At 35.4% G+C, this 19,124-nt stretch overlaps 1 protein-coding gene across 1 annotated transcript in view; it reads right to left on the reverse strand.

The window, feature by feature from the left end:
- Window positions 1-19,124, reverse strand: part of PPP1R1C (protein phosphatase 1 regulatory inhibitor subunit 1C) — an 84,812-nt gene that overhangs the window by 41,341 nt on the left and 24,347 nt on the right. Inside the window, exon 3 of the mRNA XM_081142708.1 lies at window positions 1,407-1,444. Within this exon, the coding sequence (XP_080998834.1) occupies window positions 1,407-1,444 (38 nt within the window). The remainder of the gene's footprint in view (window positions 1-1,406; window positions 1,445-19,124) is intronic.

Below are 19,124 nucleotides of genomic sequence, written 5' to 3' on the forward strand. Positions count from 1 at the left end.
TAGCAACTGTTTCACAAAGTTGTAAATAGAAATTGAAGAGTTTTTCCTGGTACATACTAAAGCTTAATTGTCCTTAAAGTATCATCACGAAGTTGGTTTTTACCTGATTCAAAAACAATCTATTAAAAAGTTTTAAAAAATTATTGGTTAATAAAATTAGATAGGGATCAATAATTTAATTTATTGAATTAATAAATTTAATTTAATAAATTTAATTTAAACATTTTAATTATATTTTGTCACTGTAAGATATATTTGAGTAGAAATATAGAACATAGAAATATACTGACACTAAAATCTATTGAAAATAAAAAAAGGATTGAAAAATAATGTTTTAACATAATGGTTCATTTAGCTAATTAAGTGGATCTTTAATAAATACTACTATTATTTTTAAAAAGTAAAAAATTGAAACAAAAGTTGCCAAATCCATATCAACCAAACAAATGGTACAAGCGAATTCTCCAGAATGGAGTGTTTTGGCAGCAGTTCACGATGCATGGGTGCCGGAAGGGCAACTCTCCATCAGTGTAAACGTGAGGATGACTGACATTTCTGATGTACCTCCACTGCACTCAGTCCCACCTGGTTGATTTTGGAAAGCAATCTCTTCCAGGATTTCTTATATATTTATTTTCACACACGTATACAAAGGTCAAGTAGAAAATTAACTCTTTAGAAAAGACTCTTGCAACAGCAGTAGAACTTAAGTAATAAATACTATATTTATGTGAGAGTCCGTTTCCAAAACAGTTTCACATATATAATCTCATTAAATTTTTAGTATTTTGACATTTTGTTCTTTCTGTATTTTTCTGAGTATTTACTATATGCCTATTTATGCAGCTTTATGGAAATTGACTAAGTCTGCATGCAACTTATTAAATATTTGGTCCATTTCTGGATGCAAGTTGACTCACTTCCTGTATTCTATATATTCTATATTATCAGCTCCCCTAGCCTCTCTTGGTTTCTGTTCTCTATCTGAACTCCTAGTTGTGTATTTGGAGATGCCCGCTTCATGATCTGATCTTACCCCCACACCAGAACTCTTTAAGAGGTGGCTGTCCCCCTCCAGAATTCCAACATTGCCTGTCCCCCAGCCTGTGATGGTCCTATACCAGCAGTCACTAAATTGAAGTTATCAATGCCATATCTTACCACTAAAAGCAATGGTTTACTTTAGAACTTTTTTCAAGGGTTAGCATTGCGTAGGTAGAAAATTAAGGTAACCTGCAGGCAGAGACTTAATGGCACATTTTACTGCATGTTCAGTCAGGAAAAGCAAACTAAGTAGTTTTTACATCACAGTTATATTGGTATCATGTTTTACATGGCATAAAATCAAGTAATTGTGTTTTTTATTGATTTGAACACCTATTTATACAAATTATAAGAAAACTTACTTCTGCTTGTGTGTTGGTCACCCTCTTGTCATCTATTTCTGCAAGAGAAGTAGGCGTAATTTATTAGAAAGATGATATTATTCTTTCTTATAATATTAATATTTTCAATAGCACAAATCAAAATGATTTCATAATTGCCTATGTTCATATAGCATCTGTGCCTTAGCCTAACAGCTAAAAAGGAAAGGGGTGGTTTCCTTCTGCGATAACCTCCTCCAAAAGCTTTTTAAAAGGGGGAAAAAAAAAAAAAGCCTCCTGAAATCCCAAATTGCCCACCTTCCAGGAGTGCAGAAAGGATCTGGGGAAATGAATCTTAGAACTACTATTGGTGTCGTCAACCTGAGATGCAAAGGCACAAACAACCCCCTCTCCTCGTGGATTTCGCTGCCACTGCCTACAGACTGTAGCCTCTGTCGAATTTCTTCAAGCTTGCCACCAAACAGAACAAGCCTCCTTTTCATCCAGCCCAACTACTCTAGGACCGTCAGCACCCTCTTTTCTGTACCACTGGAAAGAATCGGTTCCTTTGCCAGAAATATTTCTTATGACAGTGCTAAGGCAACTTTACATCATCTGAAAGCAAGGATATGTTAGTGGAAAATGAATGAAATGATTTCCAAACAAGTCCAGTGGTGATGAGGGCTCTTTACTTTGATCCATTTACTGATTAAACATTGAAAATGAAGAAACAAAGTATAAGAGAAAATACTAGTAGTACCTGTTGGACTATACTACGCCCCAGCTTGCTTTTCTGTGTTTGGTCCTCAGAGCGGAATGCTCTTTCCCTCAACACTATCATTCCCTGAAGCTCCATTCAAATGGCGTCTCCCCTGGAAACTCTTTCCCAGTTCATGCCCCCCCTCTTCTCAGTTAGAAGTCAGCTCCTTCCAGCCAGTAACCACAGCGCTTTCTCTATGCCTGCCTCATAGTAGTCACCATTATGTACCCTGAACTATGGTCATTGTTGATTTATCTCCTTCAATAACATTTGAAGAAATGACGATTAGCCTCCATGAATGATTTTACCTCAGCTCTTAGCACAGTAGCATAGATGATGCATAAGACTGTCAAATAAATACATCTTAAAGCCTGTGCTTCATAAAACAAGACCTTTTGTCTGCTGCTTCTTTATATTACAAAACACAACAGCAGTGCAATTAGTTCCTCATATTAAGTGCTGAATAAATAATTTAAACAAATAAATATTTGATGTCTAACCACTATGCCATACACTTGAAACTAATACAAAATAATATTGAATGTGAACAGTAACTGAAATATATATATATGTATATATATACATATACATATATATATATATATATATATATATATATATATATATATATATATATATATATATATCTGAAAACAAGTAAGTATTTGGTTTGCAGACTTGTTAAATAGAGACCATGACTTCTATTTCTTTAAATCAGTTTACCAGGCCCAAGGTAATGATACATGCATGCCAGTAAATATTGCCCACATCATTTAAAAGGTAGTCTTGGCGGGAAGAAAAAAGATATACATTTTGCTTTATTGATTTCTAGAGATTGGGAGGTTATCTGGGTCAAGGACAATATAATTCATAAGGGCAATTAAAAATAAATTAATTAATGGTGGATAAAGTCAAATTTAATATGCTATTTTATGGATACCAGCCTCAGACAATAACTAAAAGTGTGAAAATGCACTATTTACTCAGAATATTGTCTGCAGAAGAGCACTGACATATATAGAATGTTTTCATAAGGGGAGATCTAGTTTCTTAGCATACAACTAAAAGATACAGACTTTTGATGAATTTAGATAACAGAGAGCCATTTGAACCTTTATTTCAGGCAGTTATATTGGAAATGTGAGGGGAAAAGTCAGTTTAGGAAATTGAAAGTACTTCCAATAAAAAGAGTGTTCTAAGTTCATGCTTTGAAAATTCTTCTGCTCAAAAGCAATAACAATGATGGATTAAATATAAAAAGAGATGACTGAAGTGATACAACCACAGTCAAAGTTTAGTCCAATATCTCTATGGACCATAAACATAAGAAAAGCAAAATGCAATAAGCAGGTAAAAAACCATGGGCCTGAAATAATTTAGCTCCAGAAGCAGACAGAGACAGCTGGTTCTTTTCCTGAGTAAAGGGATTGACTTCATGAGAAGGACGGGACAAAATCCAGGCTTGCTGACTGAAACTAGAAGCGAGGATCTATCACCTACGCTGAGGAAAGGCGCTGATCTCTGTATCCAGGAAGACAGGAGAGAGCAGACAACTGGCAACAAGCCACCATGGGCTCTGTGACTACATCGGCTCTGTGTCTAAAATCTCCATGGAACAGGAGGCCTGACATCCAAATTAAGATCTGATTCTAGATTAAAGGTCTGTAATATGGAATGGAGAAAGACTCAATAATATTAATAAGGAAAGGTGAGCACAGGTGGTGAGGGATAGGATTCTTACTCACAGTGAATGGAAAATTAAAATATCAAAACATAAGAAGAAAAGGCACATTTAAGAATGACAAGAAAAGCAATTAGAAGATGAATTCCCTCCAGATGAAATGAAAACTTCAGAGCAGTGTAAAAATGTCTTTTAAATGAATATATGTGGGACTCATGAAGAGATAAAGAAGCAAATATATCCATCTTAAAAAATCACAAATTGTTGCTCTGGACAGGTGGCTCAGCTGGTTGGAGCATCATCCCGTCCACCAAAAGGTAGCGGGTCTGATTACAGTCAGGGCACATACCTAGGTTTTGGGTTCGATACCCGATCTGGGCAAGTACAGGAGACAACCTATGGATATTTCTCTCTCACATCGGTGTTTCTCTCTCTCTTTTTCTCTCTAAAATAAAAACAATACATTCTCAGGCAGCGATTAAAAAAACACTCAGCATATCTTTCATTTATCATGTTCCACTCGTCTGCCTAATAAATGGGATTTTCTAGCTTGGCAGAAAATAGAGATACTCTCCTAAGTCCTCAGCATATTTTCACTCAGCTTATCTTTTTAATCTTTTCTAGCACTACTTTGCAGAAAACATTAATTCTGTTTCGTAGAGGAATAGCAACAGAGAAAAGCAATTTATAATCCTCCTTTTGAGGTGCCCACGAGATATAAACACAAGAACATTGGCGCCATCCTTGACGGTCTCAGAAGGAATTTACCATCAGGTTTCTGAAAACAGCAGGGAAATCTAAGTGATCACATTTCAGCTAATTTTCCATTTTTGTGCCTAACATATTTGAAGGTAGAGCATCTTTCTTTCCAGAGACCATTGGATCACAACTATGGGCGTTAGGTTTACCCGTTCAAGATCAATCACTGACCCACAATCTTTCAGAACTGAGTGAGAAAAAATCAAATACAAATGAAAGAAATTGCTATGTACAGCTCAGCTCTTCACTTTGCAGGTAAATGTGTCACTGCCTTGTGGTTTTAGCACGCTAGCAGAGACTCAGTCAGTTTCAGGTGCTAGAGAAATCTATCATGTTTTTCTTACATATCGTAGGGGATTAGAATACTCAGTGTTTCTTTTCAGTAGGTCTATGCAAAATATCCTAAGGCAGCTATGAGAAAGCCCCTCTTTCTGACTTGTCAAACTCTCTATTTTTCCAAAATGAGCTCTAGTCATCAGCCTTCCTGCTGAAAGCCTGCTTGCGCGGCTTTGATGGAGGCCTATCATTTGGGGCTGTGAGTTAAGCCACCAGGCAGTGGTTTCAGCTGTGTTTTCCTTTGAGTTCTTAGATTTAGTCATAACTGGGGCCAAACTGAAACCACCAGAGCAATGGATCTATATGCACTGGAAAGGGGACATGGGGAAAAGAAACACACGGCAGGAATAGTTTCACCCTGTTGTGCCAATATTCACACAGCTGTATTTTTCTTATGACATTCTTTATAGTTTTCCACTTTTAATTGATGAAAGTAAAGACATAACCCCATTAACAAGAAGATTTGGGTCTCTCAGAGCCCCCTATAAGTGGTTTTAGTGGCAGTCACAAAGAGCCAGGTGGAAAGTATTCTATGTGGAAATAGTGAGGGAGATGACAAGAAATGCACAAGATAGATTATGTTGGCTTATTAAGAAAGAACTCTCAACCAGTAATTATCTTGTGATAGAGATTAGGTATCTTCCAAACTACCTTTAATATGCTTATATTTCATAATTTCTGCCGCCACTTCCAAACACAATAAAAGAACAGAAAAATCAGATCATTTAAAACCTCAAAAGTCTGCCTTTCATCAGTATTCTTGAGTTTTATAAACTTAGTTTTTCTTATAAAACCTATTTTATCCTACCGCAGAACCAGTTTTTATGAGGGCCAAAGAACGATTGCATCATTCTATTAGTTGTAATTTTCAACCATTGTTAAAGTTTTTCTGCCTATTTGGGGTTGAATTTCCCACATTTCCTCCAAGAAAATACATTGGTTCATTGAATGCATGGGTTTTCTTTTGGAATAACATCAGTGTAAACAGTCACACTTATTCCAGGAATTCTAATTTTAAAAATTCCATCTCCTTTTCATAGACTTACCTAAAGAACTGATTACAAGTCATACTTTTCACATCAATTTTATAGACTTATTTAAAATAATTATTAAATGTCTCAGGCATAAAGACAACCAATCAAGTAATCATTTAATGAGCACTTACTATTTCCCCAACAATGTGTTCTATGTCATTTTGAGACTTAATAAACCTAATTCCTTTAAGAGTTAGGATTTGAATAATTTTGTTTTTAGCTAGTTTAAAACACTAAAATTCATTATCCTACTCTGTAGGATATTAAAAAGGTATTCTTAGCAGAGTCCCCAAATGAAGCCCTATAGTCAGGTGCTTTATAAGTCAGAGTAAGGGAAATGATTGAGGTTAACATGAGAAAATTATTCAGAGGTTAATGATTTGAATAGTGATGGAAGAAAATTTTGAGAACACCTACTTCAGAGGTGGGTGTAAGAGGCACTGGAGTTAGAATTACCTGCTTACCAATATTTGGAATATTTAGTACTCTTTCCATTCCATGGCTGCTTCCTCTTTTTTCATACTGGCTGCTAAAATTGACAGTGTCTTATTTAATCTGCTTTACAATTTGCACCAGTCAGAGAAAATGTGATAGTTTTCATTTCTAGGAAAGATATTGGGATATAAAGGTAAACTTCTAAAATGTTTCTTTATATATCATCTATTTAATTACTAATGATTGTTCATTAGTAATTATGAACAATTACTTGAAATTATGATCAGTGTATTTCTAATTTGAATTATTAGTCAACTTGGGGGGACTACACTTTGCACAGAAACTGGGAAGCAAAGAGAAACTTAAAATAATGTTTCAATGCATTCTCGTGAAGACAAATATATGTGACTATTAGATCATTTTGAAGCTTCCCTAACTTGATCAAACTATTAAACTAAAAGATTTCTTGTTTAAATCATATTCTTATTTCCTAACCATATTACTTTATATGCTCCATATGAAAAATATTTTTGATATGAAAAATATTTGATATGAAAAATATTACTTGATATGAAAAATATTTTTACCAAATCTTTTTGCATCTTGAACTGTGTATACATACCATCATAAATTTCAAAATAATTTTATCAGAGTATCTATTCTGAGTAAACCATTGCCAAATGCCAAAATAAAGCAACAAATCTCCTTTTACTAGAATCTGTAACAAGAGGCAAACTTTCCCCCCTTTTTTTTTTTTTTTTTTGCTATAGATGGAAGGTATATTTGTAAAAGCCACAAGCTGTCACTCTACACCTTAAATACATGTGGGTATCTAAAAGCAACATAGTAAAATTTTCATGGCTTAATCTGAAGGCTTCCCATCATCAATGGTAAATATATTTCTGTTAGTAAAGGGAAGAAATACATTGATCATAACTTGTAGTCAAGCAATCATTAGTAATTAAATTTATGATATATTAACATTTTAGAAGTTTACCTTTGTATCCCAATATCTTTAATAGAAATAAAAACTATTACATTTTCTCTGACTGATGCAATATGCAAAGCAGATTTAATAAGTCACTGTCCGTTTTATACCTTTAAAGTCCTACTCTACTCTACATAACTTTTTGTAGGCTTAAAAAATACACATTTGCCCAGCTGGTGTGGCTCATGGTTCTATTCTTGATCAGGGCACATGCTCGGGTTGTGGGCTGGATCTCCAGTAGGGGGTGAGCAGGAGGCAGCTGATCGATGATTCTCTCTCTCTCTCCCTCTCCCTTCCTCTCTCTGAAATCAATAAAAACATATTTTAAAAATACAGAAGTGGGCTTTTGTCATTAGATGATCTGTAAATATTTACTTCACATTCTAAGTAACATTTCTTTAAAAAATGATGCTTTGTTCATTTAGTTTTCAAGTGTAAAGTATTAAATATCTGTGTAATCAGGTTCTCTTTCCATGTCTTGGTGTTTTATCTGTCTAGGAAATCATAACCTTCCAGCAATTTCTCAATTTTCTTGTCTCAAACATAATTTACTTGAGGGTCACACAGTGTGTTCTAAAAAGCAATGATTATTCATTATAGTTTTGTGGAAGAACTATTAAAAGACAAAGTGCTGTAATCAGATACTAGTTCAATGTGTATCAACAAAGATAGGATAGGAAGATAGAAAAAAATTATACATGTGTGTACATCAGGAGGAAAAAGAGCTCTATATTTGTATAAGCCTCAAAAATTAATTGTTACCTCAAGAATAGTGATACAAGAAGAAAATTGCATAAAACATAGTTGAATGCAGTTTATAAGTAAGCACTTATGACGGCTTGTGTTTCATATGTAAGGTTGTCACCATGGATCTAAAATGCATCTAGTATGATAACAATAATGTAATATGTGTTGGGCATCCTGCTAGGAACTTGGATCCAACCCTCCAAGGGACCTTAAACTCTTTTGAAAGAGACAGGCAGCTAAAGAAACAACCACATTACAGTGTGATAAATCAGGGCTGTAACAGAAGAAGCACAAAGTGAGGTAGAAGCACATGTCAAGGGCATCTAGCTTAGCCTTGGCAGAGTCAGAAAGGAACTTGGGGAAAAGGACACCTAAGCTGATATGGCCAACAAAGGTAGGCAGGCTAAGGAAAGTTGATGGGACAGGATAGTCAAAGAGATTTTCATCAGAAGAAATAGCTGGTGGGACTGCCCCTGAGGTGTGAGAGCACATGACATTTTTTTTAGAAATTGAAAAACAACTTAAATATTTGGACCATAATATGCCAGGGATGAGTTCAGAGAAAAGAAGGTAAAGACTTAATCAGAAACTGGATAATTTAGGGCTTTGTGACTATATTAAGAAATTTGGTCTTCATTCTAAAAGTGCTGGGAAACCACTGACATGATTTAAGCCAGAAGAAACATGACCAGATTTCTTGTGTAGAAAGACTTTCTGACAGTTGTGTGGAGAATTGATTGGAGGAGTCCATCCTGGATATAGCTAGTTTAGTTAGGAAGGTATTGCAGTAATTCAGGTGTTGGAAAATAATAATTTGAACCAGTTTAGAGAGATGTTTAAGAAAAAGAAAGGACAGAACTTGGAGACTGACAGACTGACTATGGGATGGGAGTGACAAAGAAGAAGAGAGTCAAAGATTATATCAAGTTTCTGACTCACAAAATGAGTACTTATGGAAATGCTGATTTTGAGGTCCTTATTGACAATTCAAGTAGGAAGAGTTCAGGAACAGTCACTCTGAGAAGTGAAAGCAGAGCTGAAGATACAGGTCTGGGAGTCATCAGCATCCAGGTGGTCAGTGATTCCATGAGAAAAGATAGGAACACCCAAGAAGAGAGTGGTGAACTAGAGAAGCAGAGGGCCTAGGTGGCAACCCTGAGTGATAGCAGCAGGTAAGGGATAGGCTGAGGAAAAGAGGCCTGTAAATAGACAAAAAATTAGCCAAGAGGTTGGGGGGGTGGCACTTTATTGATAATCTAATGACCGAAGTCATTCTTCAGAGTGGACATGAATTTGTACTGGGTCATCCACTCCATATTTAAATAGGTGACACATGCGTAAACTGCTTACACATGGCTTGCTATCTAGAGAGATTATTTGTATTATACCATATCTGGGTATATATATATAGTAAAAATAGGTACTGTGTAGGTCTTCTTCTTTTTTATATTTTATGCTTTTTTTTTTTTTTACATGTATGGCCTTGTAGCAGATAAATCAGAAATTCTTTTGCTTGTTTTCTTGCTTATTTTAATTTTTAAAAACAACAGTATATTTGAAGAAGTTTTGTGCAATAGCCATTTTTCAGACTTTTTGAGCAGGCTTGGCAGGAGGTTGGGGGTATCACAAGACTCCTTGGAAATCAGTTCTTATAAAATAAAATGTTGGTGGTTTAAGAAAATAATCCAAGAACAGATGGATCAAATTTACTTCCACACACATAAACTTAAATATGAGTGGCTGACCAAACGTATTTTGCCCTCATCTTAATATAACAACTACGAGTACCGAGCTGAACAAAGGCTGATCTGTGTGTTCTTTTGTCCTTCTAATGTCTGACCGTCATCTTCTACTAGTCAATCCTTTCTTTGATTTCTCTAGTGGCTCATTATTTGGAAGAGCATACATAATTTTAAGGTTAAAAGGAGAGTTCTAAAATAATGTTTTCTCAAAGATTTCTCATCTTCCCAGATGCTTCAGATGCACCCCATCTCATCACATCAGCCCATCCCTGGTTTCATGGTGGCTGCAGTGAAGTTCCAGAGAAGCTCAGATTCACCTCTAGTTGGCTGGACCTATGTTTTTCTCCTATCTCTGCTCGAAGTTAATACCTTCAGCTTCCTTAGTGCTTTTCCAAGTCACTTGGTTTCTGTAACTTATGTGATCCAGTTTGTTTTCACCATGTGATGCCCCTTCTTAAAAACTGGTGTGCAGAACTGAGCATAACATTCTGGATCAAGGCACAAGACATTGTAGCAAAGGACGTGTCCTTGTTCCCTGCATCCCACCTCAAAGAGGCATGTCACATTCCTCTTTCGTCTGTATCCCCAGGGCATTCTCTGGCTCTAGGAGAACCAACTGCTGGTGGAGTTAATGCTCCTGGGGGTGAATGTGTAACTACTGGGGGACTAGACACAGTGGATACCAGCTCCAGTGTCTTGTTTTTCAGGTAGGCAGCTCTAGAAAGGCATTCTATATAGGTCTCTAGAGATCCCAGCACAATTGGCCCTCCATTCCACAGCAATGACCTTGATAACGAGTCTTTTCCTCCCCCCCCCCCCCCCCGCCCCATCTCACTCATTCTTGTTTACTGGTATTACATTTCAGATCAAGTACTTTCATCCAAATCATTTTCCCAGGCTCTGCATTCCAGAGAATCCAAACCAAGTTATTTAGCATTTTATCTGTGACATTGAAAAGTACATACTTGGACTTAATTAAACAAAGATCAAGAAGTATTCATTTCGATCTTTCATTGAAATTTCACTGAACTTGTAGGAAAAATGAGTATATATTTTTATTCTAGTCCAGCAATTCCTTTTCAGTGACTATAATGCATAGTCCAATTGAATATAGGTAAAATGTTGTGTTAAGTACAGTGTATGCTGCCAGGTAAGTAGAAGAGAGAGAAACCCACATATATATATAAAGATCACATCCTTGACTCCCTTCTCCTTTGTTATTCCTTTCTCATAGCCAGTCAGTCTCCAAGTCCTTTCATTCTCTCTCTTAAACATCTTTCTAACCTAGGAGAAATGGGGAGATGGTCAAAGGGTACAAATTTCCAACTGTAAGATGAGTGAGTTCTGGAAATCTAATATACAACACAGTAACTATAATTAACAGTACTATATTATATATTCAAAAGTTGCTAAGAGAACAGATATTAAATATTCTCACCACACGCACCAAAGATAAATGTGTGAGGTAATAGATTACCCTACCATGGTAATCTTACATATATCAAATCATCAGGTTATGTACCTTCAACTTAAACAATGTTATATGTTAATTATATCTCAATAAAGCTGGAAGAAATTCCTACTCAAAGCAAGAATTCTTTCTGTGGGTTCTAACACTCTGTCTTTCAATATTAGCCTACACGGTTTCAGTAAAAGGGAATGAATTAAGAAAATTTTTTATACAATTCACTGTAAAATATAACCATTAGAAAATTACTTTCCGTTCTGAGCTAAAATCTACCATCCTGGTGCTTCAGCCCACATTCTCATTACTCTTGTCAGTTCATGACCCTCTTAAAAGCTAATTTTTAGAACTAAGCACTACATTCCAAATGACGGTACAGCACAGTTCTCTTAATGTTGCAAAACACTACCTTAGCTGCCATACCCATTAGGCTCACACAGCCTATTGTCCCTTTAAATCCATGGATTTGATTCACGTAAACTCTTTTTCTTTCTTTTTACTGTATTTGACTTTAAATAGTTAAATACAGGCTCTTACATTCTTCTTTAACATATTTAATCTTGAAGGCTTTCAACACATCTAAATTCTGTCAGGATGTCTTTGACTTTGATTTTGCCATCCAAAACCTACGTGTTTATTTTCAGCTTTGGAGCACTAGTAAGATTTCATTTAGAGTTATTAATTTAAAATATAAAACAAAATGATTCAATAAGAGGCAAATCACTAGGATAGTTTACTCCATGCCCACATATACTGGCTGATCTTTAAGTATGGTTAGTTAAAAAATTATGAATTGCCATAATGTGTTATAATCCAATTATTTTCCATCCTATATACATGAAAGTCAGGAGTTATTTACCAAATATCTTATTGATATACATATGGTTTCAGCATTTCCTTTTCCCTTGATCCATCAATGTTGTAATCTAATAAAAGAGTAGAAATAAAGTTGTGGGCACATTATTTGTTTTTATGAACCTACTTGTGTTTCTAAGAATCAGCATTTTAGATTACTTAGAAGTCTGTAATAGATTTTGCTTCAAGTTAAGTTCAAATTAACAGTTCACAGTTTCTAAACGCCAACGTTTTCTTAGCCATAAACAGATGACTCCCTACAGTCTTCTGGCAGCTCATTTATTTTACTTGACTCTTTAAATGTTGACATCCATAGCTCTTTGATCATATTATTTTATTATCTTGTTATATGCTTTTTTTTCCCCCTGAGCCTGGGAACCTGCACTTAAAGTAACAAAAATCTCTCTTATTGTTATAGTAAACTTATCTTCAAGTCTCTTTTAATAATGCTCACAGTACATTCTCGCTTGGGGGAAAATTTGTCTTGTAGAAAGTGATGAAAGAAATATAAAAGTTGAAGACCTCTGTCTTTGTTTGCTTTTGCTTTAAAGTTAAGAATACAGCATCTGAACAAAACAACTGGGATACTCTTTATTTCTAACTCCTAAAGGAACTAAAAGCTATTTCATGTGTATGTTTCAAGGTGATTTATTTTTAATCCTCAGCTTGTTCTGGTGTTTAGCCTTTCTGACATAATCCTTACAAATCCACAAAACTATTTGAACTTTATATGTTGCTGTATGCTTCTTTCATCTATGTTGTTTCTGAAAATGAAACATGTAAGACTTTATTCTTATTAAAACAGCTAACATAACAGAATGACAGGATGAAAATCCAGGTCTCTAGTGAGGTTACCTTGAAAATGCAACTTATAAATGTAAGTATTTATAAATATATCATTCCCTATTAAATATATACATATATATGTATACACACACATAGTGATAGTCTTTTTTTAATGTTTGCATTGATTTTTTTAGAGAGCAGAAAGGGAGAGGGAGAGAGAGAGAAACATTGATGTGAGAGAGAAACATCAATCGGCTGCTTCCTGCATGGCACGCTGGCGGCATCGAGCCCACAACCTAGGCACGTGCCCGACTGGGACTCAAACTAGTGGCCTTTCAGTGCACACTCAACCATAATATACATTATGAGTCTATGTCAAATACTTTACCAGGCAGTGTACATTGTAATTATTACATTGTCTTTATTCTCAATAAATTTAGAATTATAAAATATTGATAATGGAATGCATAGAAATACCTTAAGGATCATTTTCTAGATAAATATGGTCTAGTTGATTATTACAACTGTCCAAATACTAAAAAATATATTTACTGAGAAGCAGAATTAAGTATTAGTATATCTGTATAGTAATTTCATGTTTGAAATGTGTGTGGATTTTAAATACGCATATGGCAATGAGCAGTAAATAATAATAATAATCCAATAACTACTATTTAATGAGTACTTACTTTGTATCAGGACTGCGCTAAACTTAACACATTATCCTATTTAATCCTTTCAACAAATATTGAGTCTTCAACTTACAGGCAATAAAAGAGGCAAACAAATAGTGAATGGTGAAAACAGGATTTGAAGCCAGGTCTGAGAAAACCTACTGAGTCCTTAAAAGGAGAAGTAGTCTAGAGTTACAGAGACTATAAGAGAGTGAAGCTTCTGTGCTACCAAATAATTTTAACGCAATTTGCACTGAATCTGTAGCTCCAGCCATCTAACTCGTTTTCTTGAAAAGACTTGTTCCAGAGAATTTATTTTCCCTTCCACCATTTAGTCACACTCCTTGTATATGAACATGCAAAAAAAATATGTGTTTAAAAGCACAGTGAAGTGAGTGAGTACAGCATAGGTCTCTATAGAAAACCAAGGTGAGGTTAGAAACAAATGAAGCTTCTTCATCTTTCCATAGCTTACCAATTGCCCCCTTATCTGACTTCCTTTTTACCTCATTAGCTCCCTTCTGCCAAATTGTTCTTCTTTCCAAGAGAAGTTTTAAAAAGGAAAGATGATTAACATCTGTTCCCCTATGTTAGAGATTCTGAAATTTTAGGAAAATAGCAAACACTCATTCACTAGACAAGGTTAGATAATTTGAGCCATATTAATAGATTATTACAGTTAGAAGAAATTTCTAAATGGTCTACTCGCCCACTTCTCTTTAAACAATGGAGGATTCTTTGTACCACATCTCTGAGAGATGATCATCTAGATCCTCTTTGAGTTACAGAAGATTCATTTACATTCTGGTTTATCTACCCCATGGTGGAGATTTTGATTGTTACAATGTAATGCTTTAGATTATATTAAAATGTGTCCCTATATCTTCAACCCATATGGGTCTGCACCAAAATTATGTACATTACTTACTGTATTATAAATTATACATATTTTGGATTATTGGAAGAACACCCCTCTGCATTTTAAAAAAATGTTTTCTGTTTTCTCCTTTCAGGTCTACTGCTAGTTTTACTGTGCCCTTTCCTTAAGACACTTGACTTTCATCAATTGGAAAGTGATGAGATTGGATTGATTTTATTGGAACAAAATCTTTACTGCCACTGTTTAAAAATTGTCAAAATAAATATATAGTTCTATTATGTCTACAATGTAAATTACTCTGGAGGCTGGGTGTTTTTTTTTATTTCAAAAATGTTTTGTGAGTATCTATGAGTTTGGGGGCACCATTCAAATTCAGGCACATTTCTCAGCCAGAAATATTCCAGAAAAAAATTAAAAATAATAAAAACAACTAGAATTATAAATTTTCACTTACAAAACTCTAAATTCAAAATATGCTGGTTGCTGGCTGCAGCCGATCAATGACTCCCTCATCATTGATGTTTCTATCTCTCTCTCTCCCTCTCTCTTCCTCTCTCTGAAATCAATAAAGATATATTTTAAAAAATACATGCTTACAAAGTTCAGATTTCTCAATAACTAAGACTATTTTAAAGTGGAAGTACAGTAAACTAGCACTATTTAGCTCTCTGCCATATATGGAACAATCTCACCCTATAAATTTATTCACTGAAGCGTACAAAGTAGACTCCCATGAAACAGCTTGTGGAAAATTATAAAGCAACATAACCATGTCCCAGAATGATAAATAGAAGGAAAAGTTGACTTAGAATCAGAACAGTTGGGTTTGAGAAGCAACTTTGGTGTCTACCAACAAGGAAAGTTGTTTAGAACTGGTTTCCTTATCTTTAAAACAGAAGTTATATAAGAACATAAGATTTATCTACCTAAAGGCACTGTTAAGAGAAGCAAATGAGATTATAAATATAGAGGTACTTTGCATGAAAATGCAAATTAAAGGAAAGCATCTCAGTAAAGTAAGAGTAGTATAAGATGGGGATTCAGATAAACCTAAGTTTGATTCACAGACCTTGGACTGTCCTCCCTGAACTTCAGTATATGAATTTGCAAAACAAGTATTAAAATACCTTGGGAAATTGTTGTAAGTTTAATAAATGCAAAAACATATATAGTTATTTGTATTACAAATATTAAAGATAATTGCTATTTAAAGCAAAAAATGCTGAAAGAATGCAAAGTGGCTATTAAAAGGTAGCTGACAGACATGCAGTTGGTGACACTAATTCTGAGTAAGGGGAGAACAGTTGAGCCCCGGAAAACCAGCACTTATTGAAGGTGAGAGGAACAAGGAGCCACTAGGCAACAACACTGAGAAAGAGAAGTCACCTTGGCTAAGACACTAAGAGGGCAGGGAATCACGAAAGCCAAAGGTGGAGAGAATTTCATGAAGGGAATTAGCAGTTTCAAAAGCAGCTGACAGATCAAGAAAGATAAGCACAGAAAGGACACAAGTTTGTTTCCATAAAGTGACCTTTGAGAGAGGAGGTTTGGTGAAAGCCAAATTGAAGCGGGTTGAGTGACTAATGAGAATCTAAAAGCAAGGACGGCACAACCTTAGAGAAGCTGAGTCATGAACAGCCAGAGAAATCAAGCAGGAGTGCAGAGGGGCTGGCGAAGGTCAGAGCACGGGTTTGCTGCTTCCCCTGCTTAGGACAGAGGCTCCAAGTCATGCTACAAGGCAGAAAAAAAAGGAAAAGATAAAGATACCGGGGAGAATGGGGACTGAAAACTCTTTGAGAAAGAGAAAAAAGAGTCCAAGAATAGAAAGAGGAGCTACATGTGGAGAAGAGCTGCGACTTCTCATGAGGCCGTCGGGGAAACATGCAAAACAGTGTTCAGGGCAGGAGGCACCTCCAGAGACTACGGATTCTGCTTCAGCTTTCTCCACATAGTGAACTTTACCCTTAGGTCCCTCAGAGTCAAGGGGGACCCTTATAGGGTTCTCAGAGAGAAAAAGAGCAAAGCACAGGCCATATATTCTTTCACATTCTTTATCCCCCAAATCCAGAATTCGTATAATGTCTAATAATTTTTATTACCTAATACATTACTCTCCTTTGCTCTAATTCTATGTAATGATAATGTGGAAATTAAAACATAAGCTACTTACTTCAGATGGTCCTAGCAAGATTCACAGTATGAATATTTATAAGTACATTAAAATAACTTATCAAATCAAAAATAAAAATGCTTCTTTCATTTAAATACATATAGGGTATTATAGTCCTTTTAATTATTCCTTCAGTCGTCAGTAATCTCATGCAATAATTGAGAACTAATTATGTTTCTAATGAGCTTTCAAAATTAAATGTCAAACAAACATCTAGCTTGTTTAAGCCAATTTCAACATGCTCATATTCCCAGGAAATTGATTTTTTAGGCATCTCAATTATTTAACATATCTGATATTTTAAGCTGCTGGTATAGAAATGTATCTATATGCCACTGCCTACTTTATAGAAAACTTCACCAAATTAGTTTCTAAGCTTGGCTTCAGTTCAGAGATGTCTGTTTCTGTCTTACTAATTTGATAAGACAATGGCTCTGATCCCATCTCAGAGTTTAATACTCTCTTATGAGATTGCATCAAGTCATAATTATTTTTAAAAACTCTGTGTATAAGAGTACAGAATATACAGTCAGATAGACCTAAATCAGCTCTGCCACTGATTTGTCATAAGGTATCTGCCACATTACTTAATGTCTCTGAACTCAATTCCTCATCCAAAAAATGAGGAAAGGACCTATAAGTAAAACCATCATACTCTGTACTAAACTCGCTCTTAAGTATTTTGGATCCTCACTAATGGATTAATGCCAAGAAGAGAGGGACATTTTTGACCAAACAAAGCATGGTGCCACTGAATTACCCAGAGGCTCAGGGGCGAGAGTGGCTACAGACTGAAAAATGATGTGCCTGGTGGATGAAACAGTTCCAAGTAGTAGCAGCTGTGCCCAATGGAGCAGTAAAAACAATGAGGAGTGGTACAAATGTGATATTTCACCCAAGGGATCCAAGAAAATGTTTGATTGGGGAAAGCACTTTGTATCAGGCTGGAAGGCCCACATTAGCAGGTAATGGCCACCACAACAGGGAACTTTAGGAATTATTTATTATAAATAAGATCATCTCTCTGTATGTAGATTAACAAGACCTATAACACTTTAAGTTGCATCTATGATGATATGAACCTCCACTCTTTTAAAGAAATATCATTTTTAAATAGAGCCAGCATTTGGGTTTATTTTTGAGTTGGGTTATTATGTATAAGCATATTGTCACTGTGTAAATATGGTTATAACTATAATATATATAAAATAATATATCAATAACATATGTTGTATACCCAGTATTAATTTGTTTAATGTGTTATTAGGTAGCTATATAACCATTATTTTTATTTATTTATTTTATTTTTATTTTTTTAAAATATAGCTTTATTGATTTGAGAGAGAGGAAAGGAGAGGGAGAGAGAGAGATAGAAACATCAATGATGAGAGAGTCATTGATCGAGCCTGCAACCCGGGCATGTGCCCTGACCAGGAATCGAACCCCGATCGCCTGGATCCTAGGTGGACGCTCAACCGCTGAGCCACGCCCGGCCGGGCACCATTACTTTTAGATTTATAAAAATCTAAACTTCGTTTTTACCAGAAAAGTATCTCCCTCTTCCAGGTTGCTTCCCAGTGTCTCCCTACTACTTATTCTTGGATTCCTGCTTTACTCTCTTGGCTTCCTCGACTCATACCCATTCAGGCAATCGATGACTCAGGCAATAAATTGATTCATTTCTCTCAATGCCTCACACATTTGTCTTTTACAACCCATTACTTTGCCACCCCCACCCCCAGTTTAGATCCTTCTCACTCATTCCTAGACTATCCCACTGGTCTTCCAACTGACGTGGCTGCCATTGCTCATTCAACACCATATGCTGCAAGACTGAACTTCATTTGATCTCACCATGCTCTAGCTCAAACAATGTCAACAATTTCCACTTGGCAAGACAAATTCAGAAGTTCTCATTCTAGTCCCTCCACACATTGGCTCCCACACACCTAAATTCTCATTGGTCTCCTATGTTAATTAGCCATCTGCTCTGATTGACCAGAGCAATTAACTTTGCATGTTCTACCTCCGTGATTTTCCACAAGCTATAGCTGGAATGAAACTCTATCTCCTCCATAATGTCAACTCTAAAATCACCAATATTCTGAGAGTTCTCACTCCTCTGAACTTTTACAGCATTTACTGTTGACTTCATCCATTAAATAATAAATCATCTGAATTACTATAACTCCTTTATGCTGTTTCTTGCCTCTATTAACTGTTCTCATTTTCTTGTCTTGTTTCCTAAGACCAGTTGATAAGCTCACAAGTCAGATTCTTGCAAACTATTTTATTAGCACACCTAGCACAGAAACTGGATTTAGTAATTACATTTTAATATTTTTTACTTTGGCTTAATTTGGATCTATCATTATACGCCAGAGCTATACACTATGAACGTATTTTTTCACATTACTGTTCTTTTTTTCTTTAAATATTTAAGAAGAT

The sequence above is a fragment of the Miniopterus schreibersii genome (assembly GCF_964146895.1).
Source record: "Miniopterus schreibersii genome assembly, chromosome: 7".
NCBI lineage: Eukaryota > Metazoa > Chordata > Mammalia > Chiroptera > Miniopteridae > Miniopterus > Miniopterus schreibersii.